General features: G+C 47.0%; 1 protein-coding gene across 5 annotated transcripts in view; it reads left to right on the top strand.

Moving 5' to 3' along the window:
• Positions 1–942: 942 nt before the first annotated feature.
• The window catches only part of AMOTL1 (angiomotin like 1), a 90,464-nt gene continuing 64,224 nt past the window's right edge, over positions 943–27,182 (top strand). The window contains exons 1-5 of one of the 5 annotated variants that reach the window (XM_054069067.1): positions 943–1,108; positions 8,480–8,630; positions 8,860–9,598; positions 16,163–16,298; positions 18,931–18,981. In XM_054069067.1, the coding sequence (XP_053925042.1) occupies positions 16,214–16,298; positions 18,931–18,981 (136 nt within the window). In that variant the 5' untranslated portion in view covers positions 943–1,108; positions 8,480–8,630; positions 8,860–9,598; positions 16,163–16,213. Of the gene's footprint in view, positions 1,109–8,479; positions 8,631–8,859; positions 9,599–16,162; positions 16,299–18,930; positions 18,982–24,681; positions 24,809–27,182 lie in introns of those variants that run through there. The other 4 variants (XM_054069037.1, XM_054069045.1, XM_054069059.1 and 1 more) reach the window with 4 other exon arrangements.

Raw genomic sequence — 27,182 nt, 5'->3', positions numbered from 1 at the left:
CTTCTGGTCATGTCAAATGTGGGTGTCCCACGATCTCCACGCTGAAGGTATGTGAAAATTCATGGGTATTATTGCCATAGTGCAATAGCTTACTGACATGTTCTTCACACAAGGACTAGAGAGAGCTTTGCAAGAATCAATAAGAAATCAATAGAAAAAAATGAAGTGTCCATGAAAGAAACTATAGACTGTAGAAGCCATTTTCTCTAAGTACTGGGACTCAAGTGAGGCAAGGACACACCTACAGCTTCCACCCACTTCTACAAATGGCAGACAGACTTGGGATTCAGAGACTCCTCTTGGACTGTAGAATTTCCTCTCATCTTTCATGGGGAACCTGCCTCTTTTGTGACTGTTTCCCATTCCTTTTCTTTGGAGGTACGCTCCTCTTGGGTCAGGGCTGGTCAGTGATAGCTGCAGCATCCTCTAGAGAGGGGACATGATGACTACAAGAGGCTCTCAGTGGAGCCCATGGGCTGGGAGCTTCTTGGTGTCACCTCCCACATGGGGAAGCACCTCTGTCACCTTGCAGCCTTCCACTCCAACCAGTAGATCAGGAGCAGCAGCTCCACAGGGCTATGTGATTTCAAGAGAAGCCTCCACATCCCCTGCCATGGGCAAACGCAGGGACACTGTTTGCTTTTGTGCCACAGCAAAGCATGGCACACCTTGCTGGGGTTCTATTTTTGAAGGGGTGACACAGCTTCTCATTGGGGCTGGTGCAGAAACTCCTGGCTCCATCCCCTCCTTGTGCTTGGGGTGGGAGGTGACTGCAGGGTGCTGTCTCTCTCCTGCCAGCCTGGCAGTAGCTTTCCTCCAGACCATTTTAGAATGCTGCTAATCACCTAAATTTAACCAGTGATGTCAAAGGCTTATGTTAGCTCCCTGCACCAAGTTCTGTGCCCACACACGCTTATATGAGCCAGGAATAACTCCACCACAACATATATTTGAATATGATAATTGAATCGCAGCCAAAAGCAATGCCACACAATTCCCATTTTCATAACACAGACCCCTGAGTGACTGCTGTGGGGAGAAGGAGATGCTGGGGCTGGGCAAACTCACTGCAGGAGAGCTTGAGACGGATAAGGAGGGAACTCTCAAGGTAAGCTGGAAATGGTGCTGTGTTATTTATTGATCCAGTGGTGCCCGGAGAGCAGGCATGGGGATGGTTGTGTTTGGTTTGGCTGCTGAACTGACAGAATGGAAGAGGAAAGAAAACCCACTCTGATGCGGGTTTAAATGGATGTTACTTTTTGCTGTTGTTGTCATTTGAATTGCAACGGAAAAAAACCCAGAAAGTTCTGTTTAAAACAAAATGTTGGATGGGGCTGGGGATGACTGTTTCCACTTTTGGGTGCCAGTAAAGGAAAACAAGGAAAACAAAGGGCTCATTTCATAAAATTGCTGGGAGAGTGGCAGCCCCCCTGGCCAGCCTCTCGTCTGTCCCCCTCCTGCCCTTCCAGCCCCCGAGAGGCAGCAGTGCAGCACCCTGACAGTGTTTGGGACAGGGACAAGCTCCCATCCAGTTCCCCCCAGAGCTGCCCTGCGAGGTGGTGCCCAGAAAGGCTTTCCTAGGAAAATCTGGCTGTTTGGAGTCAGAATTTGCCAGCCTTTCTTACCACATCACCTTGAATACCTCCAGGGTGTGACCCTCTCTCTCCATTCACCCCACTCTTTTGGGGGAGCGCAGTTCTTGCAGCTGGGCAGATGTTTAGCAGGAGACAGACCCTCATGTGAAGACCTTTCTTGCAACAGATCAGAGGAACTGATGAGCAGGACAAGCTGCAAAGGATGGGAGTTTTGACATGAAGGTGTTTGGGAGGATGTGTGTGTTTTTTGTGAAGAAGGACTTACTAGGTCCTATTACAGAAAAGCTGGTCACAACAGTACATGGTGTTTTGCTGCCTGGGCAGGACATGGGTGGGCAGAAGGCTTTGACCAAGTTAGCACAGGACAAACGTCACCTCTGCATTTCAGTCCAGCCACAGGGTGTTAAATACCTACTGTAGCGTGTAGCCCTTCTTGTCTCCCAGAGCCAACTGGCAGAGAGTAGCCCTAGTGTGGGTGGCACAGTCTTGGCTCAGGACACGCTGATATCACAGGAAATATGTGGCAAACATTCCATGGGAGTAAAGCAGCCTCGGCTATGGCTGGGAAGAACCACTCTTCTAGCTTTATCATTTTTTCCCCAACTTCTCAGGAGGACCAAACCCCATCTTTATATTTTTTGATTTATTGATTTTGTAGAGAAAAGAGTTAGAGCCCAAGAGCATAAGCAAGGAGTTAAGGGTATGGGAAGCCCAAGTCTGAGATCACCATTTGAAACAGGCCATCAGAGGTCCTACCATTACCCTGCCATAACCACTAGCAGCTGGCGCTTCCCAGGTGGCTTTTGCAAATGTGGACTAAAAATTCCATGCTGACAAATTTTTCCTGGCAGAAGTTTTGTTGAAAGTGCTACTTTCCCAAAAATAGCAAAAAAAAGATTGATGTTTTCCAATGAAATATCAATCTCCCATGCAACTGGGAGGTAGCAGGGTGGGTGCAGGGGCTGTGGGAGCTGCTCCTGACCCCCTTGTGTGCAAGTGTTGAGTGGACAAGGCTCATCCATGGGCAGGGAGCAGCCCTGGAGTCTCTCTGTGTTCTGGCCACTGCTAATACAGAATCATAGGTTCATAGTATAGTTTGGGTTGGAGGGGACCTTAAAGATCATCTGATTCCAACTCCCCTGCCATGGGCAGGGACATCCCACTAGATCAGGCTGCCCAAGGCCCCATCCAACCTGGCCTTGAACACCTCCAGGAATGGGGCAGCCAGTTTCCCTTAGCAAGCTCTTTCAATGTCTCACCACTCTCATGGTGAAGAATTTCTTTCTTATGTCTAGTCTAAATCTGCCCCTCTCCAGTTTATACCCATTGCCCCTCGTCCTGTCACTCTATGCTTTTATAAACAGTGCCTCCCCAGCTTTCTTATAGCCCTTTTCAGGTACTGGAAGGTCGCTATGACGTCTCCTTGGAGCCTTCTTTTCTCCAGGCTGAACAAACCAAACTCTCTCAGCCTGTCCTCATATGGAATGTGCTCCAGCCCTCTAATCATCTTTGTAGCCTCCTGTGGACCTGTTCCAACAGCTCCATATCCTTCTTATGTTGAGGATTCCAGAAGTGGACACAATACTCTGAACAAGGTCTCGCAAGAGAGGACTAGAGGGGCAGAATCACCTCCCTTGCTCTGCTGGCCACGCTTCTTTTGATGCAGCCCAGGATACGGTTGGCCTTCTGGGCTGCCAGTGCACATTGCTGGATCATGTTGAGCTTCTCGTCGACTTGCAACACAAACAACAACCCTTCAGTAACCTATGGAGACTGGCAAGCAGGCTCCCGTGCCTGGGAAAACGCAGCAGCTGAAACCCCACCAGCATAGCCCAAGTTGCAGATGCCTGAGGATGAGCTGTTAGAGCTTGCTCATGGAGGAGAAGTAGTAGATTTTGTCTCCTTCAGTTCCCATCCAGGGCACACATGGAAGGCTTCTTTCCTCATGAAAACGTCTTGAATGAAAAAGCTAACTCTTGGCTTTTCAAATAACCTAAGGTATACATTTTATTATTCACCAACCCTGTAGGAAATCAGAAGGTGGCTTTGCATGGAACTGTGCCTGCTTGGTGGGGAGAGAAGGAACTGCCATATGGAGGGAATGAAGGAGTGCCATAATTTTTTTTTGAGGGGAGCTTGGAGGAAGTGCTTACTGGAAGAAGAGAAAAGGGAAAGGACAGCCTTTTTCACACCACCTTTTGGAGAAGAGCCACGGGATTCCTCCATGCCCTAGAAGAAAGTGCCGCAAATTTTCTCAGACCCACGGGGCTTGCTTGCAGTGTGAGGGTTTGAGTGAGAACAGAAAAAGCCTTGAGAGCAGTTGCTGTCTTTGGAGGAGAGGGAGTCAGGCAAAATTTAATGTATCTAAGAGAATGTAAAGCTCGTTCTTCAGCTATGAGCGGTAGCAAAAAACTTCTAAACAACCCTTGGAAAACAGTTCACATCTATGATATCTCTGGAAAATCACAGTGACCAACATGGATAAGATTGACTGTTACGGTGAACTGCCTGGCAAAGCCACAGGAAAGTTTTTTGGCTTATTGGCAGCATCACAAACATGTCAGCTTTAAAGTAGGTCTCTTGGCTGTTACAAAGTGTAGGTCAAATACTGTGTATTACACAGTAAAAAGACAGAGTTATCTCCACACACTGACTTTGTTGTAACTGAGGGGAAGTTGGTCATCTCTTGAAGACAACGGGGAGGACGCTGCTGACCTGGGTGGGTCTCTCTTTGTCCTACACCTGGAGCCATTTCCCATTTAAGAAGTGCTACCCACTAATGTTGGGTTGCTAATGAATTTTTCAGTAATGGGCATGTGAAAGTAATAATCTGCTGTGTATTACCTCAAGGAGTGATTGAATCACCCAGTGTCTCAGTCTCCAGGATGCAGCTGGATAGATCCTGTTAGACACTGTTCTCCCATAACTGACTTGAGCAGGCTTTCCCTATGGTTGTTCCTCACCGATAGGTCATACCAGTTACACAACATCACCATGTTCATCAGAGTCTTCCATGAATCACCAGACCATAGGATGGATGATTATTACTTTGGTTCCTTGCTGCGAGTTTTAATAACATGCACAAATCAAAACTCCCTTATTGCTACAAAATGCAAGTCTAACGAGTACTCAAGCAGTAACACGAAAGAAGAGGAGCTGGCATGCTTCACATTTCAGCTGGAACAAATGACACTGTAAGGCTGACATTTTTATGGTGGAAACAGTTTTATTTTCTTAAGCAGCAAGTAGACCTGGCTGGAAAATAGCATTTCCCTTTCATGAGATATTTAGGATTTTCAGCTTTTGAGTTTGTTTTGATGTGGAGCAAAACCAAAGTCTTCTCTAGCTTTGCACAAGAACTGAAAAGAGTGAGGCAGGGGCCTGGTGACAGGGAAACCCTTCACCACGCTACGTCTGAGACTGGTGTCCAAACCTTTGCCCAACATAATTAGTGGCAGGGGCTTATAATTGAGCCATCCTCGTCCCTCGTGAGCAGCCCTTCCTGTGCCAATGTGCTGAGGGGACCCAGTGTCAGGTGGGGCTCAGCCCTGGATGAATCCAAGTCCTTCTGCAATTAGAGGAGGGACCTGCAGAGGATGTGGGGCAGGAGATGACTGCAGCATCCTACTACACAGTTAGCAGGGAAAGTCAGGCAGCCAGGAGAAAACTGGGAGAAAGCGGCTGATGGCTGCATTTCTTCGATCCCAGTGGTAAGACATTGGGTGTCTGTGCCATAACTGACCCTGTAGGCGGAGATCGTGCTCTCACAAACTGGTACTGAACTCTTAGGATAAGGACACTTATTTCTGTTGGAGAAAGGAAGAAGAAGATTTTTTTCTCTTTTCTTCATCACAACAGCAGGGCTTTCACATTCCATTTTACGTGTCAGGCATTAGCAAACTTGCACCTTACTGTTATCTTGAGGTCCCACTCGGTCTGCTTTTTAAATATCTCAGCCTGCTCAAGCAAGACCTGAGTCATCCCTCTTCTGCCCACGCGAATCTACCAATGAGAATCCATCTGTGCATCTGTCCAACAAGTGTGCCACAAGGCCAGGTAGGTGGCCAGCCAAGACCTGGGAGCCCCACACCAGCCCCTCCCAAGCACCATCATCTGTTACTGACTGAGCTGGGACGGGAGCACCCAGCATCCCAGCTCCTGCAGCGCAGGGAGAGGCATGCCGAGTGCCAGCGGAGCTGGGAGCAAGTGCAGGCTTGCGCTTGGGTGGCGAAATACAGGACGTGAAGTCAGAGCCATGCGTGAGCTGCAGGGAGCAAAGGTCCCAGGTGAACACCTGGACTGAAGGAGGACGGATTAGAAGTCAGGCCAGGTGTGGGATGCCATATTCTATACATGCAGCTTGATAAGGAGGGAAGGATAAGGCATCCTTTTCAGGACCACTGAGGTCTGCTTTTGCAATGTAACTGCTCCCACAGTTGCCAACACCACCATCCCCTTACCCACCCCTTTTCTGCTGTTATCGGATTCTGGAGAAGTCATTCGACAAGGTGCTGGTTATATTCCCTTTTTATTTTTCTGTGCAGAACTCTGATTTTGATTAGCACATAATGACATCCCCAAAAGCAGTCTACCCTAAAAAGAACACTGTAAATATGTCTAACTCAGTCCTCTGAAAAATACAGCAGCTTAAATAGAAGAGCTAAAGTGTTTCCCCATCTGCCAGCAGATATCCTGCCTGAAAACTCCATTGCATGATGTAATTACGCTTTTGAGTAAAGAAAATTCCTCAGCCTGCTCTTGTCCTCCACTAGGGAGAAAATTCTTATGATTATGGCTGCGTTGTCCATCAGGGTGGGCATTACAGAGCTCCACTCTGACTCTCCCAATGCTGAGCAGCCCAAGAGCTGCTGCCCCTCTCTGCCTACCCCACAAATAAGCTGAGACTCCCTGTTGCCTGTGGCAGGGCTGGGACTTATCGCCTTCCTCCCACTGGCCACCCTCCCCTCCTCTCCAATGCTCAGCACAGGTAGCCCAGCAGCACTATTGGACAGGAGAACATATGTACAATGGGACAGTGCCTAGAGCGTTGGGATGGGTGGCAAACCAGCCCTCAGCCATGAGCTTCTGCTGCTGCTCGAGGGGCAGTAGTGCAGCGCACTGCCACTGTCTGGGACAGGGACCAGCTCCCACCCAACCTCGCCCCTGAGCTGCCCTGTGAGCTGGTGCCCAGAAAGGCTTTCCTAGGAAAAAGTGGTTGTTTTCAGATAGAATTTCCCAACCACAGTGACATGGCCTTTCTCACTCTCTTTGTCCATTCACCCTGCGCTTTTAGGGGAGCACAGCTGGACAAATGTTCAGCAGAAGATAGGCTACGGTGTGAAGACCTTTCCCTTATCAGTTTGGAAAAACTGGTGTGCATAATGATCTGCAATGGATGGGAGTTTTGACGTGAGCACCTGGGTGCAAGGCTCAGGTGATATGGTAGGAGAAGGGACAGGAGGCTGGTGACATCCAGCACCAGCTCCTGTCCCCAGCACAGGGTGGAAAGAGATGAGAGACATCCCCTTCATGAATAAACCCTTCTGAAGCAGAGGCAATGCTGAACAATGACTGCTTATCGCCGTGTCGCCCCGTTTCATCCAGGAACTTGGCTTGGGCTGCAACTGTCCGCTCCATTTGTCTCCAAAGCAGATTGGTGCCTCTGGCTGTAAATCTGCTGGGGAGCTCATGACTCACAGTGTAAGAGCCGTGGAGCGCCGTGAATTACGTGGCGCCGGCTGCTCACCTTTCTGAAGGCGGTTTTGGCTCCCCAGGATGTTTGTACAGGAGTGAATGAGCCAACGCTCCAGCAGGACAGCTCTGCACAGACACGCCAGGAGGAGGGGAAGAGTGTGCTCTGTGTCGGCAGGCCCCGAAAAGCCATAAGGACTTAGTGTTGCTGTAATTACAAGACTACTATGAGTGATTTTAAAAAAAAACCAAAAAAACCCCAAAAAACCCAAAAACCAACAAAAAAAACAACGAAGAAGCTTAATCCTAAACCCCCATTGCACATATGTCCATCGTTAGAATTCTGTCCAAGTGGAATGGTTTCTCCAAGTGTCTCCCACGATGGATACAAAGCACCAGCACCCTATGAGCCTGGTGGGAGAACTTTGACACTACCAGGGCTGCTCCTCCTGCTTTGCAGCTCTGGTGAGTGAGCCTGGATGCGAGGATGGCCTTGGGACATTCCAGCATAGCCAGGGCTCCTCTCAGCTTCTCACCTGCACGCAGGCGGTAGCACAGTTGAATCTTTCACCACCACACATACAGGTTGCTGCTGCAGCTGGCACAAGTTGGCACTGCGCTGGCAGTCCCCAAAACACCTCTTGGTAAAAGCTCAGATGCTTTTTTCTTTGTGATTAGGGCTGAAACACGCCTCTGGAGGACCTTTGCTCCCTGGCTAATGTCCACTGGTCCCAGATGCACTGATTTCCTAAATGTACAGGCAGCCTGTGACCCACGTCACGCCTGGCAGCATCCCAACCTGCTCATGCCACATGAAGGTGCCAAGCACAGCCAGATACTGCCAGAAGCATTAGGCAGTGCTGGCCAAAGCCAAGATGAGGTGATAAAATTGAGCCCCAGCTGGAAAGAGCAAAGACTCTTGATAAGAAATTGTCCAAAGGATATGCAGTATGTTTCTCTCTGCCATTCATCACATACAGGTGCTCAAAGCCCCCATAGTCCTAGGAATGGGAGCTGTTTGCTTCCCATGTATGAGGTCTTCTGTGTAACCTGATGGCCAGGAGCCCTTCATGGATGAGTTCAGCATTTTGAAATCACCTCCTGAGTACTGTAAGTTGTCAGGAGAGTTGATGGAAGGATCTGGTCTTTTAGGAGATGTAGCAGAAATGAAGATCTGTTCACATCTGTTTCAGGTGCATGGATTGCCTATGCTTGAGTTTGCTGCTGTCATGCACAAATTGGATCTTCACTTCTGAGAACTCCTAGTTAAAACATCTGAGAAAACTAGCACCTCCAACAAAATGCTGCAGGGTGTGAACATCTGCTGGAGCCACTTGCTCCATGGTAAGCCCATACTCTTCCTTGTGAGAACACAGTGTAATCAAGGCCTCCTTCTCTACTGATTTCTGTTCTCAACCTTCTCTCCTCCCTTATACCTGGCAGAAGGGGCATTTCTGGAAAGCTCACCTGTGTGGTGGCCCCTTCTCCCATTGTCTCCATTCCTTTTTTGAGACAGCCTGAGGTAGCACTTGATCATGGCAGAAATGCTTTTCTTGCTCCCATCTTTTCCCAGGTGCTTCTGACTCAATGGAAAACCCAGGAAGACACCCACCATCCTTATCAAGATGCAACTAGTCCAGACGCTGCTGCATCATAACGTTTTTCAGCTCATGTCACTGATGACTCAGCCTCCACTCACAGCAGTCCCTCGGGGACTATTTCACTCTATCTTTCCTCCAGAGGCCACTCCATAATCTGTACAATCCACTGAGCTTTGGATCAGCTCTTCTTTCGCTGTGGCTGCTCCTCAGTGCTCCTATGACACGGTGCTGCAAACTGCCTCGGAAGGCAGGAGCGAAAGCAGACAGCCCAGTATCTCCGTTAGCTTTGTAGATTGGGGCACATGAATTAACAAAGCCTCTGTTCAAGGTGATGTTCTTGTAGGGCCATTGCCAACCACTGAGGGGTTTATATGGCCACTTGGGGTTTTTTTCTCTCTGCTGTGATTCTGTGGGTTACTTTCCCAAAGATAATTATATGACTCAGGAAGACAAACGCATACCTCACATACTTGCGGGAACTGTAATGCCAATAGGTGGTGTAGAGTGTTTTGAAGCTCTTTGAACACACAAGAACAGCTGAATTCCCGTGACTTACCTACCCAAGCCAAAGCAAGTCCAGGCAATGGCTGCATAGTTTTTGTGAAGCCCTTACCCAACAGAGGACAAACATCTTCCTGAGAAAGATTTATTCTTGCAGCACCAAGGCACGGATGGTTTTTCTTGCCGGAGATATCACGGGTGTTCTGTCAGGTAAGATTTGCCATTTTTATTTTACCAATATTTGAAAGATCTTGTCCCTTCTGAAGCTGGAGAGGGAAGACTTTTTCCTATGAATAGAAAAAAAGGCAGTTGTGTGCTTTCTGAGAGGTCACAGGAACAGCACAGGAAATTATCATCTCTTAAATAGATAAATGATTGTTATGGTTAAAATAACCTGACAGCTAATCACCTGTGAAAATAACTGGCAAAAATGAGGTGTGGTGGTGTCTGGTACTGCTAGTTTAGCACAGACAGCTCTGCAAAAGACACAAAGGGAGACACAGCTTTTGCTTCCAGCACTTCTAACATTTGAATTGTTGAGTTGCCATTCAATTTGCTGATTTTGGAAGAAAAACAGAGAAGTAATGCAGTAACTTGGAGGACTTTATGGATCTTAAAACCACCCCAAGTCAGGGGCGCCACTGCAGCCAACATCTCCTGTACCTTGTCATCAGAGTGGTGGTCAGTGGCTGCAGCACTGCAAGGTGGCTCCTGCCATCCTGGCATCCCTCCCTGCGGTAGGAGGGCTGCTCCTTTGGGACCTTTGTGGGGGGCACCTTTCCTCAGGGGTGAGCCAGAGCTGGGCTGCAATTAAGCTAGTATTTTTAAAGCTTTTTCATTCTTTCTGGCTATCTGCATAGATGTGTGTCCCTAGCTAGGGATGAGCTAGTCAAAGGAAATCATGACATATAAATAGGGATGTGTTTATTGATTTGCTTTCTACCTGTATTTCTAAAGGGACAAAGAGTGTATACTCATGAAGGAGCTTCTAGCTCCTGTCTCCATCAGTGTAGGTGACTTGAAACTACCCCCTGCCAGTGTGTCTCCTGAGACCCGATGGAGAAGTCATCCAAAAGGGCTTCAGCATACAAAAGGCTTATCAGAAATGCCTTGGGGTCCCTGAGCAATGTTGGGACACACAGACAAACAGAGGCAGAGGAATGGCAGCTGTGCTTTCAGCAAGGCTCCTTTGGGAGGAGATCATGTGTTTTCTGGCTCCCGAGTGGTTTTGTTTTCTGGGATGAAGGGAGCGATATGACTTTCAGCTTGTCCTCACATGTGTGTCTGCTGTGCGTAAACCTGCAGCTTTTATAAAAAGTGCTCCTGTGCTGGGGACTGCAGAGCCTTCAAGTGCTTCTTGGCTCTGGGCTTCTCCTTTAGGTGTTGTAAGATCAGATTAATGAGGTATTAGTTTGAGATAACTGCCATGAGATCATGTAATTCACTTGCGATCTTGTTCTCTGCCAGTTGGCTGAAATATGCTGTTTTTTTAAAAAAAAAAATTTCAGACCAACTACAAATAGAGGTTTTTGAACGGTGGCATTGCAAATAGCTCATTAGTCACTTTTGGGCTAATTAAGGTGGAGCACATCTGCAGCAGGAAAGGACAGCATTTGGTGATTAAAGGCAGCTGTCAGGCTGAGCTCTGCAGTACAGGGAAGCACTTTGTGCCCTTCGCTGTGGCCATCATGCTCCCAGTCACGTGGGTTTGTGATGTCCCACTCCAAGGCTTGATCCTGCCCTGCTCAGCTCTGTAAGGCTCAGTCAGACCTTTTCATTCCCACTTGTATTGCCCTTGGACACATAAAGAGCTGTGCAGAGGCAGGTGCAGAAATGCCCAAGAGCAGCTGCCGCTTTCCCAAGTGATGTGACTTTACCTCAGCACTTCTCTGAGATTTGGCATACAAGGCCTTTTTGCTCCAAGTAAAACACATTTCAGGGAATGCTTTAAGTTCTCTATATTAATTGGGAGTGGGAGTAATCTGGGTTACTGTGTAGGCACCATAGGGATGTATATATCATTTTGGTGAGCAATAGGCTAGAACAGGCATCATAAGGATGTATATAGGTTTTGGTAAGCATGGCATTGGACATTTCTAGCATATGCCTGATTAAATGAAGGCTGTGTTACTACCTCATTATTTTTGCAGGGCTCTGGGAAACATCCCAGGGAAAGGGATCTATCTCTTAGCATTATCCCATGTGTGGCTGCTGTGAGACCTTCTCCCACAGTCTGCCTGAACTCTTTCCCTCTTCTCCAGCTGGACCAAGTTCCTTTCTCCAGTCTTTGCCTCTTGCCTTAGCCTCAGTCCTGCCCTGGCTGCCCACCTCATCCCTTTGGTGTGGCGAATGTCTGTTCCAAACCACACAAATTTCTTGGAGGCACAAGTTAGAGTCTGTGACTTCTCTTGCTGGAAAACACACTAGCAAGGGCCAATCTCCACTGCAGGGTTTGCAATGTGAGCAGCAACAGAGATTTCTCTCTCCTGTCTCACTCTCCCTCACCAAACTGATACCCAAACCCACTCTTCTCAGTGTCCTCCTTGTTGCTTCACCTACCAGACCACCTCAGCTGTTGTGTAGCCCTTTCTCTTTCCCTGGTCCCTGTTGATGCTCACTCACCCTTTACACTGGGCTGCAATGTGCTGATAGTGGCTCTGCAGTCGCATGCCCTGACCTGCTCACCAAGCCCTGGGATGGTGTGGCTTGGAGCTGCTCTGCTGCCCAGGAACTAGCTGTGTGCACCCAGTGTCCATCTCCCCCAAGCCAGATCCTGCTCAGAAGTTTTCACACGTCAGCTCTTCTTAGATGACCCAAGGGGTTGGAAGATTGTTCATCTGAACAAACTAATCATTAAGCACAAAGGGCTCCTGTGTGCTGCTTTGGGGCTTCTGATCAGTAAGGTGCTGTGTGGTTATGACCAGACCTAGGTGGTCACCAGCACTAGCAGTGCCCGGGTCAGATTGGAGTGAGCATCTCATGAAACTGTGCCCTCCTTCATTCCTTGTGCAGGAGAGAAGTGGCTTAGTCTATGTTTTCTGAAAGATGCCACTGATTTTTACCCCTTTAGGCAGGTGGATGCAGCTAGAGCTCTGAAGCTGAGCTGTATGCAAGGAGATGCAATAGCCCAGAGAAATGGGAGATCTGCTTCTCCACTCAGCAGTGCCTGTTTTTGTTGAGCCATGTGGATGGAGCCAATTTTGAGGGCACTGCTTGTGCCAGCCTCTTCTTGTCCTCTGGATAAAGCCGCTGCGTGCTGGAGCATTTAGGGTTTGATGCTTTAATATCTTGTCTGTCTGGGTTAGTCTCAGGTCATTAATTTTTATTTTCCTGCTGTGCCGGCTATGTGAATTCTGCAGTTTATGGTACTAAAAAAAAAAAAAATCCCTGTGGAGCTGCTGAGTGCCCAGAGAGGCTGTGAGACAGATTGTCTTAAACTGGAAATGCTCCAGAAGAGGAGCTTAACTGGGGCTTGTCCTCCGACAGCCACTTCTTACAGATTAAAGGAGTTGTAAGATATTGCTGAAATGGCCGTTCCAATGTTACACTATTTTATTCTATGGTTTGGAAGAGATTTGCAGGTTAGGCTGAAAATGCACAGTGATTTGTGATCTGTGTGGGGTTTATTGAGGTAGAGCAAAAGCTGTGAAGTGAAAGGGGTCTTAACTCAGCCTCCCCCTCATTATTTTTTATATTGTATCAGAATATGACATATAGAAGTAATGTCTTTTCTCATGTTGTTTTTTTCTGAGAGGACTGGTGGAAGCTGTAGGGGTGTAAAATGAGCTCTCCCTGCCCTAAGTGAGGACTGAACATAGGACTAGAGTGCAGATACTTCGGAAAAATCTGACATTTAATTAGTTCTCTTCTTAAAAGATGGAGGTGATAGGCATTGATTATAGACTGCAACAAGGCTGAGTCCTTCACGCAGCTGGAGCATAAATCCAAGCCCTTGTGAGGCATGAGGCTGAATGGCAGTCTTTTTCTCCAGCTTTGCATTGTAGCAAGAAGTCCATTGCACGAACATTAATGCAGCTAGTGGGCTCTGGTGCATGTTTGTACCCATCCCTTTCCCTCCTGTCCCACCCCGCTGGGCAGTCACAGCAGAGAGTGGGCACAGGAGACGGGGACCACAAACCCAGCCCTGATCCTGTGATGCTGGCCATGAGGACCTTAGGACCTCTGCTGGCCCCAAGTTCTGCTGTACTCTCACAAGAGGGAATGGCCTTATGCTGTGTCAGGGGAAATTTAGATTGGAGATTAGGAAAAAATTCTTCGCTGGAACAGGCTGCCCAGGGAGATGGTTGAGTCGCCATCCCTGGAGGTGTTTAAAAGACAGGTAGATGAGGTGTTTGGGGATATGATTTAGTAGCAGACAGGTACGGTTGGAGCTGATGATCTCAAAGGTCTTTTCCAACCTAATGATTCTATGAAGGTTTGAATGCACAAAAGCTACAGCCATGACTGAAGTTTATGATCTTGTAGGTGTTTCTCATTGGTGGTATTATTGTCCCTGATAGATTGTGTCTTGCTTTCTTTAATATTGGTTGGACCTTCTGCACTGGGGAAGTCAGAAGTTTTACATTTGCAACTAAACTTCTGTGTGATGAGAACTCAGGACTCCTGTTTATACGAATTCACGTCTATATGATTCTGAACAGAAGGGGATGGTAGGCAAAGAGCTGAGGTTCGGAAGTTTGCTTTTTTTCTTCTTTGAGAGAAATGAGTGAATATGGAAAAGTCATTTTTATCTCCTACACTATGTTGATAAATTGCCGTTTCGTTCTTTCTCTCTTACACTTCTATTGAACTTGCAAACAAACCTCTCCCTTGGCAGGTGGAAAGAATATATTGCCAGCAGTATGCATTGACAAGATGTCTTTCACTAGTGGAGCTGTACAAATAATAAGTTTTTCATTTCAGTGGCTGAATGGAAAAATTGAAAATACTTTTTGTTTTGGGTTACCCCCTAAAGGAGAATGTTTCTTTTCTTCTTTGATTTCTTTTCAGAAGCATTGCACGAGACATTCTGGTTTGAGATTATTTAGTGTTTTTCATAACTTAAAAAAGGAAGGAAAAAAGAAAAGAAAAAGCAAACTAGGTCACTTTCAAATGAAAAATGTCATTTTTCAATGACAGCAAAAAAGTTTTATTTTTTAAATGTAAAAATGGAGCCTTGCAGCTTTTCTCAGAACTTTTTTCTTCTTATTCAGCTAAAACTAATTGTGTATTCAACACAAACTCACCCAGAGTCTTGACACCTCTTAATTGCACTTTGGGTGAATTCGCTACATCAAAAAAACCCCATTCAAGTTCCACCTGCCCGCAGCGGTGACCTGTCCTGTCTGCTGTTCAGCAAATGCATACACACACGTATTTAGTTCCACTTAATTAAGGTGTTGAGCAAGAGACCATGTGAAATGACCTCTCACAGATCTGGCCAGCCAGGGAAGCACTGGCATATGCTCTGGCATCTCCCCCACAATGGGATGATGGCTGGGCTGTGCCAGTGCTTGGGAAATGCAGTGTTGTGGCTTGGCTATGTTTTGTTTCCACATGAGAACAGGGCTCATCTATCTCTTTCTTTGCTTGGTTTCCTAAGGAAAAGGTGCTGATGTGATGGTGTCCCTCCATTGCCACCTGCCTGTCCTTCCCAGGAGGACCCTGGAAGAATTAAATTCCGATAAATTCCTACAAATAGTGATGATGAAAATCAGTGGCTAAGCAGGGAGGCACATCTTGGCTTCCAGTGTGACTGATCCCAGGACACTAGCCCCACTGTGAAAGAAGCTCCATCAGTGCCATCTGGGGTCTGGGTTTGCCTCAGACAATGTTAAAGAAAGTCGGTTGTCACCTCCTCTTCCTGCAGAGGCAAAAAATTTCTGCAATACCTTTTTGCTGCATTCCCGACATTGTTGTGCTTCCTTAATAAATTAGCAGTTGTTGACACTGGAAGGACTCCATTCCCTCCCAAGTCCATGAAATCCTGAAAATGTAGGGACAGATGGAATGCCCTGTGTGCCTACCCTACCAGGTATCCACAGACCCAAGACATCAACTAAGGAAAATGCCTCCACCTATTCCCACGGACACTCAGCTGCAGCAAAACTGTAGGTAGCACCAAATGGCCAATAGACAGGAAAATAATTCAGTGCCTACACCAGAAAGGGAGTTTTGGGGATTAGGAACTTCAGCTTTAACTGATTAACAACCTCTGTCCTCCCTGGCAGCTCATACCCACAGTTCCAGACCTGGGGCAGCTGTGAGACCTGAGTAGCCAGTGGTGGCAGCGCGTCATAACATACAAATGATAATTCCCAGCCTGTAACTCCTGTCCGTGGAAGGGCTGGGGAGTGGGAGCAACATCCAGCACTCTTGCCCGCTTCCCTTACCAGCCAGGACCCCAATGGATGCCCTCATAGCACGTCCTCCTGCTCAGAAATCAAACTCTATCCCTGCAAATATCACGAGGAACTAGGAATTTCTCAGTGCTGGTGAGACGGACAACAGAAAATGGAAAAGGTCCAAGCATCAGTGGCCTTTTGACACAGTGAGGAAACTTGTTGATGTGATAGGTTGAGGCTTGGCAGTCAGCCACTCCTTGATCCAATAGTTCCCTGTAAGCCATGCAATTTTTTTCCCCCCATTTTTTTTTTCTTTTATTTTTTCTTGAAATACTGATAGACATATTCTTCTGCTGAGGGAATCTTCTCAGCAGCTGACCGTGGTGTGGACCATGACAGGCACTCAGAGTATCTTCTGGTTATTCCCCAGAGAGAGCAGCAGGAGGCATTGCAAGCAGATTTTTGATGCTGCAGATCAGAAATGGACCCTGGTGAAAACTGGAAGCTGGATGAAATCAACTGGTTGTCCCATAGTGGGATCCATTCCTTTGCCAGTGTGAAAGGAGGTAGGACATGATTGCTGTTTTTAATCTGCTGTATAAACACACTGGGAGCCTTCTCAAACTGCTGCTACCCTGTGCTTGCAGTGGTGCCAGGGAGTTTGCTAGGCTACATCCAGAGCAAGGCAGTGCTCAGTATGAAGGTGGGAAAGGTCTGATCTAAGCTACAGTGTCTTGGCAGGAGCTGACAGACTGACACCAGCACTTGATCCATGGCTTGACTTCCTTCTCTGGAGCAACCTTTTTGCCGAAATAACCCACAAAACCCAGCTTTTGGCAAGTTAGTATGCTATTTGTGCTAGATGTGACCACCTTTGTTCTCCGCAAGCAGAGCGCTGCAGATGACAGTGACTGGGGGGGAGGGAGCAGAGGGGTGGGAAGGAGAGCTGGTAAAACACTCCCTCCTCTCTTCAATCATGCTTGCACGGGACAATTCAGAGTCGCTCCTAGGAGACACTCTGTTCCAGTATTGACAAGATGGCAAAGGGGTGCCCTGGCTGGCAGTCCCTGTGCAGGAGCATTCAAGATTTCTGCCCACTTGACCATAGCACAAGACCTCCCAGCTGAAGGCTGGGGTCCATCACTCTCCACAAATTGCCTGTCTCAGGAAAGCACTCAGGACAAATGCAACAAGTAGCTAGCAGAGCTATTTCTTATACCAAATAATCTCTCCCTGATTTCCAACTAGCTGCCTTAATTTGCTTTTTAATCCCTGTTTGAACATTTGGCAGGAGCTGCCAGATGTGCTGCCTGCTCTCCCTGAGCTCACCCTCATCACCAGAGGTGCCCATCCCCCAGCCCTCCAGAAGTTCCCCTCCTTGGGCAAAGCTCCTTCTTTAGCTGGGACACACTGTGCCCCGGACTGAAACCAAAATAAACCCACAGCATTCCAGATGACAGCACCTTGGGAACGGAAGCATTTTGCTTTGGTAAAATGCTTCGCTTATCTCCATCTGTTTCCCTCAGCTTCCCGCTGATAGCTCAGATACCTAGGGAAAGGGGAAAGGGACAGTCTGAGACATGGCATCACTTCATAGTTCATGAGAGCTGAATTAAATAAGTTGTTTTATACCACTGAACCCAGTAGCCCTGGCTTCAATCTCCCCAGCCCAGGGCCACTGGGGGGCATCCTTATGACAGCACATCTGCTGCTTCCGCAGGTACCCGGCCCAGGGTGGCTCCAAGGGACTAGCACAAGGATGCCTGTTGCAGTCCATCTGTTTTCCCTATCAGGACAATCTCTGCTTGTGTTTTGTTTTCTAAGTCACTGCCGTCGGGAGTTTATAAAAATCCAGTTAACTGTGGATATACATTGTGCTTTGGTTTTGTATGCAGCCTGTTGCTATATTAGTATCATAGAATAGTTTGGTTTGGAAGGGACCTTAAAGATCATCTAGTTCCAATTTCCCTGCCATGGGCAAGGACACATTCCACTAAATCAGGCTGCCCAAGGCCCCATCCAACCTGGCCTTGAACACCTCCAGGGATGGGGCAGCCACAGCTTCCCTGGGCAACCTATTCTGAAATAGTGGCTCACAGCCTTTTGTAACAGATGAGCCTAACAGCACTTTATAATGGGAGGTGAGATCTCTTAGAAACGTCACAGGTATGGATTACCATGTGGCATCATGCACCTGCCCTTCTTAAACATCTTTCTTGAACTCCCTAGGAACAGTCCACACATTTCAGACCAAAAAGTTTTTTTAGTCCAGCCCATGCATTGAACAAATGCCACGAACCTGAAAGAAATAGAACTAAAAGCCAACAGGAAAAAAAACAACTCTCTGCAAATTTATTTATTTATTTAACTTGCATTGTGTTTCTGCAATTTGGCAGCATTTTGACATTGAAAGAAATGTTTGAAAATAAATAAAACTCCACCAACTCTAAAGCACAAATGGCATTTAACAATAGGCCACGTGGTGCTGTGCGGCTGCAGGTCCTTCAGGAGGTAAAGGATCCCTGCGCTCTACTGCCACAATCAGACAAGGATGCGTGGCCTTGTGGTGGGATTTGGTTCAGAATCCAAAATAATATCACATGGGGCTTTGGTGAGAGATTCTAGCTGAGGGGTTTCCAGAGCCCATGATCTAACCTGCCACAAGCACTGAGTTACAGCCATATTATTAGCAGACTTAAAGGCTTGTTCAGCCTCTGAAAAATCCCAGCTAGAGCATTTTCCTGCTTCCACTGGTTAAACCTACCCCGGTTGCTGCTGTTGGGGGAGACAGTAGCCTACAGGAGAACTTTGCTGTGGGCAGGATGCTTCTGGCCATGCCCTGAGCACTGTGTGAGCTGGGGAAAGGGAGCAGAGAGCCACTGCACAGCCGAAAAGGGGAGCATGGCCAGGGATCCAGGCGTGGGCAGAGACAGGGCAGCAGAGCTCTTGCTTTTCAGCAGTGCTGGAGGGGAATAAGGATTCATCCTGCCAAGTATCTATATTGAGCTGACTCCAAGGCTTTTTGATAACAGCTGGATTAAAAAAGCCCTCAACAAATGTATAAAAGCCATCAGGGGAAAGTGGAAGTAAGCTGAGTAGGGGCTTATCTGGAGTATGATTAAAACAGTCTTGTCACCCCAGCTCTCTATACCTACCACTCCAGCTGACCTTCCCGAGTATTTTTTCTTCTTCCCTCAGATAATGAGCTCTCTGAAGGTGCCCCAGCCCTCTTTGCTCTGGATCAGCTGGGTAAGTCCATGCATAATACATTTTCCTCTTCCTTTTTTTCCTATGTAGAATAATTAGGAGAAGACATAAAACATAGGGCAGCCATTGAATGTTTTCTGTTGCATAAATTCATCATCACTGGTGCCACCTTTCTACGTTGCTTTTGAATGCCATCCACCAGGACAGCTGGATGCTAGATGTGATTAGTACGTTTCTGTATTGATGTGGATTTTTTCTCCTGGGAGAGAGAAGCTGTCACCTTTCTGATGCAGAGTGCTCTCAGATCGTGCTGCTTCTTGGCTGGTGGTTTGAGGTTTAGCCTGCGGCTGGTGGTGGAGCTTCTGTGACTTTCTGGTGTCTTGCAATTTGATGAGGTTCTTTTGCCTCCTAGGAGGCAGAAGTAGAGGTGTGTAAAGTGAGAGTGAAGAGTAAGATACCCAGGGAGAAAACAAACTCAAACGGGCATGAGAAGCTGAAGGCTTCAGAGGCCGGATCCATGGGGAGGATCCCTATTTTGCGGTGACCTCCCCTTAATCCCAGGGCCAAGGTCAAAAATGATGTGCTGCTCAGAAGGGTTAGAGGTGCTCAAGGTAAGATAGGCGTGAGGACCTCAGTTGCATGCCGAGAAGCTTCCGGCAGGAGGTCTGACATGTGAGGAAGAGGGAAATCAAGCCCCTAGCCTCTCCTGAGAAAATGGGGGAAGGCTGGAGATGGCGCATGTGGGAAAATGCAAATTAGATGTGTTGGAAGAGATGCTGGACTCAGGTCTATGCGCCCTGTCTTTCTTTTCAGCAGCATGGTGGGACTGCTCTTGTGCACTGCGATGCCCGTCGCCTCACATGGCCAAGCACTGGCTTTTCCTCCCAAAGAAAAGGCACCCTCCTCCTCACTTTCATGGCAATGAATTCTCCATTCTTGGAGATATCCAGAAGCCATCAGGACATGATTCTGGGCCACCTGCACTAGGTGGCCATGCTTGAGCAGGAGGTGTGGACCAGATAGTTAGAAACTTGGGATAGGAAGGCAAAAACTGCAGGAGCCCAGAACAGTGTTTTTTATCATGTATAACTATCTCTGCTGTAAACCTTTGCTGCTAAGAGCCAGGATCTTGAAAAAAAATCCTGTAAATACAAAAATGCCTATAAATTGCACGATGCCTTCATAGCTCTAGAAGGGGGGGGCTGGACCAGCAGCTGTCCTCACTGGCAGTCTCATACACCTGATGATATGTTAAAGGAGTCCTTGTGAGCTCTCTCCACTTGGTGTCAGGATAGATACTTCTTTGACATGTGTTCACCCTGAGGAGTGTCTAATAAGTAATGGGAATAAAGCCAAGAGCTGCCTCATTCATTACATGATTGCTGTTAAAACACATGAAGTAACTGTAAAACACATTTTCTGTGACACAGCTTCCACGAGCTCTCTTTTTTCTTGATCATCCTCATCTTATTTCTTGGCCAGTGCCTTTACTCAGTGACACATGCCCATTTCTCCTAACTTTGGCAAACCCTCCTAATCTTAGCAAACTTATTCAGTGATGAAGAACAACCTCGTTCTCTCTCAAATAACAGGATTTAGTTGGGTTTAGCTGAGTAGCAAAGAAACACACTAGCAGCTAGGCAGATGGTTTATACAGGCAAAGTGAGGCTTGTGGTGACCCCTGGTCAATGGGCAGGACCCTGGCTGGGCAAGGATCAGAGTTGTAGCACAGGACATCTGGCTTCCTGGCATCCTGCTTGTGTTAAGGGGAAATAGTCTGTACCATCCAGTGCGGTCCATTGCCTCCTGAGGTGGTGGCTGGCATCTCGCAGGGTTTCTGCACAGCCTTGCTCCCAGCTGAGGGGCAGCAGGACCTTGCTCAGACACTGTTTTCCTCTGCACAGCAGTATTAGACATACCTCAGTCTGGAAAAGATTATTCAAACCAATGCTTGTATCACCTTACATTTCCACTCTGCCTTCCAAACACAGCACCAAACGTGATTGCTCCATCCAAGGTAGACAAGACAGACAAAGAATGTGAGATAGCAGAACAAGTAAGGGAAAACTGATCTCTCCTCCTGCCTCCCTCCTGGCTGGTAAGTTTTCAGCTGGATCAGTCTCCTGACCTGAGTCATGCACAGCTGCATGGTCTGTAGTGCCAGGCAAGAGCGGGGGTAAGAGTAAGCACATGTTGGAGGGTGAGAGGACAAGACCATCCCAGGAGCAGGTCAAATTTACGCTGTGTTGATGTCATCATGTAACCAGGGCCTGAGAATACCAGATCAAAAGTGCACAGCTCTAGTCAAACCAGCCACCTGAATGGCAGGAGTTATTAGCAGAGGAGCAGAAAATAAAGCAGCATTATAATAACAACATCCTGAGACAAAACATCAGTACTGTAACAAAGCATCATCTCCAAAAAGATCACAGAAAGGCAGGTCTGAGTGGGAGTCCAAGAGGTCAGCTGCGCCTCCCTCCTGCCTGAAGGCAGGGCTAGGGCCTCCTGTTCACCCATGACCGTACATGGAGGACCAACCTGTCCCAGTAACCTTCACAGGCAATCCACTCCAGTGCTTCAATACACTGGAAGGCTTTTCTTGGTGTCTAATTTAATTTCTATAATTTAAGCCAATTATGCATTGTGCTGCTGAAGGCAGGCATAAGCAGGGAAAAGCCCTTCCATGGGTCAGACTGAGAGTTTCTTGTCCTCTCTGTAGGGGCTGGAGGTTAATCCCAATGAAGAATCACTGGATCGCATCCCTTTTTTCTGGCTCATCACATCTGCCTTGATCTCTAGTCCTATGTCCAACCTCCTGACAGTTTGCCCCAGCCTGCTGTCAACTGTAAATAGGAAATCTGTGCTTGGATTTTGAATCATTCATGGAAATGCTGATCAGTACCAGATTTACTAGAGGGTTTTTTACATTGCATCATGCCACGCATAACTAACCTCTTTGAAAGGTTGACCCGTCATGGATCCATCTTTTCATACTTTCTTATAGTCCAGGTGTCCCTCTCTTGCTTATAGTGACACCATATGACACAGTATCACAAGCATTACTTATAGGCCAACATACACAGCATCTGCACCTCCCACCTCAACCACAAGATTTGGAAGATTAGATAAGACTGATCACCTCTGTTCTTACTGAATCTGCACTGGCTTTTACTCATATCCTCCTTTTCTACATGCTTGCAAAGTTTTTGGTTGTTTCAGTGCTTCCAAAGACGGAATTAACAATGACTGTGAAATCACTTCCTAACTCTTCTTTCTCCGATTGTCTCAAAGACGGGTGCTTTGCTTGCCATGACCAACCTTTGCAAACCTCTCTGTGGTCTTTTGCTGTGTAGGTCAGTGCATGGCTCATCTGTACCTTGAGCAGTGAGCACATTTCTGAGGTTCCCTGAAGAACTACCAGGCAAGGAAGGCAAAGGTGAGCAGGAGACAGAGGGCTTCTATGAAAGCAGACTGCGTAAACTACAATTCAATGATGTGGAAAAGAAATGCTTGAAGGAGGATATATTAGAAGTACAAGATTCACGAATGGCATAGAAGTAAGTAAGTGCAAGAGACATATGGGTGTACCGGAGATAGCCCAGCAAAGGGCCACAAGGAAGGTGAAGAGACTGGAGCATCTCTCCTCTGAGGACTGAGAGAGATGGATCGCATTAGCCTGCAGAGGAGAAGGCTCAGAGGGATCACATCATTGTCTATAAATACCTGTAGGTAGCATGCAAAAAAAGATGGATTCAGGTTCTTCTCAGTAGTGCCTTGTGCCAGGACCAGAGGTGACAGGCACAAACTGAAACACTTTTTTACTGTGAGGATCACAGAGCTGTAGCACACATTACTCCAGGAGGTTATGAACTCTTCGTCCTTGGAGATATTCCAAGGATTCCAAGGATATTCCATGGCAGGGGGGTTGGAACTAGATGATCTTTAAGGTCCCTTCCAACCCAAACTATTCTATGATTCTATTCAAAAGCTGTCTGGAGATGGTCCTGGGCAACTGGCTCTAGGTGGCCCTGCTTGAGCAGAGAGTTTGGACCAGATGGCCTCCAGAGGCCCCCTTTGACCTCAACCAGCTTAAGATTCTGTGAAACAAGGAAATGTTTGAAAGAACCAAAGGAAGCTTGTCTTCACACAGTGCACTATTCCTTTGTGCGATTCATTGCCACGGAATATCCAGGGTGCCAAAAGTATGAATGGGCTCAAAAAGTGATTAGAAAACATAACAGAAGAAAGGTCTGTGAAACAACCTCAAACCCGATGATGCAGCCACAACCTCCAGCTTACGAAGTGAAACAGAACCACATACAAGAGGAAACAGCATTTGTACTTGTACCATTCATTTTCTGGTACAGAATCATCTTCTCTGCAATCATCTACCAGAGACCACATAAGAGAGAGCACACCAGGAGCTCTTGAACTTTGGCATAATCTGATGAGGTCCTTCTTGTCTTTCCTTAGGTCCACAGTGATTAATCAGAAGAAAAAAAGCCAAAACAAACCTGCACCTCCTCTTCCTTTTCTTTCTTCATCTTTCTCTCCTTTCCCACAGTTTTGGCTGCTGAATTTCAGCAGACATGAATCAGACTGTGACTATTGTGTTCCTTTTGTTCTATAAATTATTAAAACAGAACATTTCACACTTGTTTTGTGGCCCAGCAGAGGAATGCTGCATTGTCTCCTTGGCAAGTCCAGAGGTGGAATTTCTGGCTGTGAAGAAAGTGAGGTCACGGAGAGAGACACTCTTGGAACAGGGAACATGTGCAGACTGCTTCACTGTTTCTCTCCTGTGCTTGCATTTCTTCTTCCTGTCTTCCATTCCCTCATCCCTCCTCTTTTCCACCTCCTTCCTGCTTCACTGGCAATTTTTCTGCTTGCTGCTTCCAGATGATTTAGCTGAATATCAGAAAACAAGAAAGAAGACTGATGCAAGGTGAAAGCCCCCAGCCCAGAAAGCCTTGAGTAGACTAATGCAAATGTGATGAAATAGGAAAATAAGGCAGGAGTGTGGAGTATGAACCCCACCTTGCCGAAATCAAGATCAAAATGCTTGTTTAGGAGATGCAACATCTCAGTGGAACCCCCTAGGAACTGTGGCTCACATTTCCCAGCAGCCGACCAGAGGAGGGATTAGCTAGCTGTGCTATTTATACCTGTACCCTGGGTAGGGACAGGCTGCTGGAGGAGGTTCCCCACAACGGCAACTTGCAGGAAACACTGCTTTTGTGATACTATCTGCCAGGGGAATAAATATGCCCGGGAATGAAATCCCATTGGATAAATAAAAAGGGAAGGAAAGAAAAAACCCTAATCCCTGCCCTGTTTGTTCCCACTGCTTCATAGCCATCCAGCTGTTTCTTTTTCTTTGTTGTCCTGACCTCATCTTGTACTGGAGTGAATCCAGAGAGTGAGTACTCCGCTTAGTCTTCTTCTGCCAGAAATCAAACAGGTCAAGTTATTAGAGAAAAAAGAAAGCTCTTTGGCAGAACTCAAAAAACAGATGTGCAGAGATTTCTGCTTCTTCCAAATACAGTGCTGCCTGTTAAGCGCGTATCAGAAGGGACCTGATAAATATGCACAGATGTCACTGTGCAAATCTCAGCAGTAGCTATTAATTTAGTAGGATGGGTTTCTTTGGGGCTCGCTGAGCTCACTGCCTACCTGTTAGCAAGATTGCTTAAAACCCTTCTGCAGACATGGTTTAGAAAGCACTGCTCCAGCACTGCAAGAGGATTCGCGTCTGCTCAGCAGTTAGAGATGATTCAGGGCTGCTGAGGATGGGTACAAGGGTCTCTGCGGGGCAGGTGAAACCAGCGACTGTCAAGAAGAAGTAGGATTATCTCCACCTAAGATAATGGTAAGCGTATCTTTCACTTCAAAGGCTTTGTGCCTTTTATTCACTAAACTTACCTGGGTGAAGCTTTCTACACAGTGTATTCTGGTTTTTTGATTCAGCTCTTGCTATGGTGTCAGCATTGCATGGCAGTTATTATGCCATCCCCAGTGGCGGTGGGCTCTGGTGTCACAGGCAGTGGCGTTCATGGGCTGGAACTCTCCAGCTGCCCATCGGCTGTCATTAAAAGCAGCAGCAACAGCAAGAACTGAAACTGCGTGCAGGCATTTGGGGTTGCCGCAGTGTCAGGCAGAGCAGGACAATTATTTGTTTGCTTGCAGCATTAGGAATCTGTGGGATTACACGCATGGGTGGGTGCAAATGCAATGAGTGTCAAAATCTGTGTTTGCCTGTGGGTTGGGATGGCCACATCCCTTCTGTGGGGCCTCAGCAGTCCAGCCCCAGGTCTGGCAGTAGCAACCACTCAGACCTTCCTAGCCACGGGGTATTAGAGATGGCGCTGAAGTGCTGGGTGATCCAAGGGGCTGCTAATGGCCAAGCAGGAGAGGCACCTGGAAATGGTTCTCTTTCAACACGCAGCTCTCCAAAACACTTGGGAAATCCATGAGTGGTGTTTTTTCTGTAGCAGAGTAGAACAGACACGTGCTTCCAGGCCGTGGCTCCTGTGTGTCTCCTGGATCTGTAGTTACTGTAGAGAAGCTGAAGGCAGGTAGCAAAGTGAGATGGCACTGTCAGCTCCACTCTGTTGACCTGACAGCCGGAGTTGTGGTGGCACTTGGCCCCACCTGAGCAGGTTAGGATCAAAAGGGAAGGAAAGACAAACTTCTTCCCTTCTTCAAATTCAGTGGGGGACTAACATTAAAAACATAAACACATAAATACACGTTATATATATGTGTGTGTGTGTAAATAGTGTAGCTATTAAAAATTCATTGAGGGAACAATGTATTTATATATATATATTTACATATAAAATTAGTGGAGCTGCAAAATGGAGATGCTTGAGCGGTAGTTGCTTCGCCCTCCTGGGCAGACAGAGCTTCCCAGTGACGGGGGCAAGTACTCCCTCTCCAATTTGCCATCCTTCACTTATCAAACCAAAGTAGAGTTGAACAGGAAAAAGACTTTGAAAGCTATTTGGAAATACATCCCGGAAAATGAATAATGTGCAGGAAAAGAGAAAAGACACTGCTACCTAGGCAGAAAAGAAGGCTGTTTTCCTTGGAAACAAAACTGCATGGTTCATGATGTCCTTGCGATGCTACTGAAAGCAGCAGATAATCTTTTTTCTTGGTATATTTGTCCTTCTTGCACTGAAGAACACTGATTGTCTTCTAGCACTTCTATCACTGATCATCATGCAGCAGTAGGTAAAAGGGAAGCATAGACTGTGGGGTCAAATGAGAAAATAAATAAGCCCTTGGACAGGCTGAGTGTGCTTGGCTGCAGGTAGTACAACCAGATTGCGCTGCAGTTGCCCAGACCCCCATGGTACAGACTGTGAAGCATAATAACCAAAATAATATGTCCCATTTTGCCCAAACAAATGCTACAGTTGAGGCATGACAAAAGCAGCGCTTGAATTGCCATTTTGAACTGGGTTCAGTGAGCAGTGGCCTGAAAAAACTTCATCCACTGCTGTGAACAGGCATTTAACAAGCTGAGGGCAAAATTTCACCTTAATTTACAGCTGAGCAGGTTCACAGTTTGCTCAGTGTCCATAAGTAAAGCCAACATTTATCTCCAGGGGAGGTAGGAGAGAGCAGCTGTAGAATCTGAAAAAACAAAGGCGAGTTCCTCCAGTGGACCGAGGTATATGTCTATTATCAAGGTTTCCCATGATTTTCCAGAGGATTTAGCATTTAAAATCCTTAATTTTGGCTTGACTTGCTCTGAAATATGCAGGGCATCTTTAGTAAACAGAGGAATTGAACACCCCTCTCTCATCCAAGTCTGGTACCTTAGGCACTAGCCTGTATTTTTTTCCCTGAGGAGACCAAGGACGTGATGGTTGCCTTGCCTCCCACTCAAACAGCAGCATATTTGTGATTTTCTGCTCTCACACATGAGCATAACCCCAGCTTGTATTTAGATGACCTCTGGGAGACAACTAATAACTGCCTCAAGTTTCAAAGCTTCAGAGAGACAGCCACAGGGACAGCACCCTACTGTCACCTCGCCTGGCATGACAATATAGAGGGAAGAGCACCCTGAGTATGCTCAGCTTACGTGGGAAATGCTCCGCAAGTAACTGCTGCCATGGGAGATGTGCAAATGCGGGAATGGAGAAATCTGATCTCATAGAATCATAGAATGGTTTGAATTGGAAGGGACCTTAAAGATCATCCAGTCCCAACCCCCATTAGTATTTTTTCCT

The sequence above is a fragment of the Cuculus canorus genome, chromosome 1 (genome assembly GCF_017976375.1).
Source record: "Cuculus canorus isolate bCucCan1 chromosome 1, bCucCan1.pri, whole genome shotgun sequence".
Classification (NCBI taxonomy): domain Eukaryota; kingdom Metazoa; phylum Chordata; class Aves; order Cuculiformes; family Cuculidae; genus Cuculus; species Cuculus canorus.
This window is presented reverse-complemented; position numbering and strand designations above follow the sequence as displayed.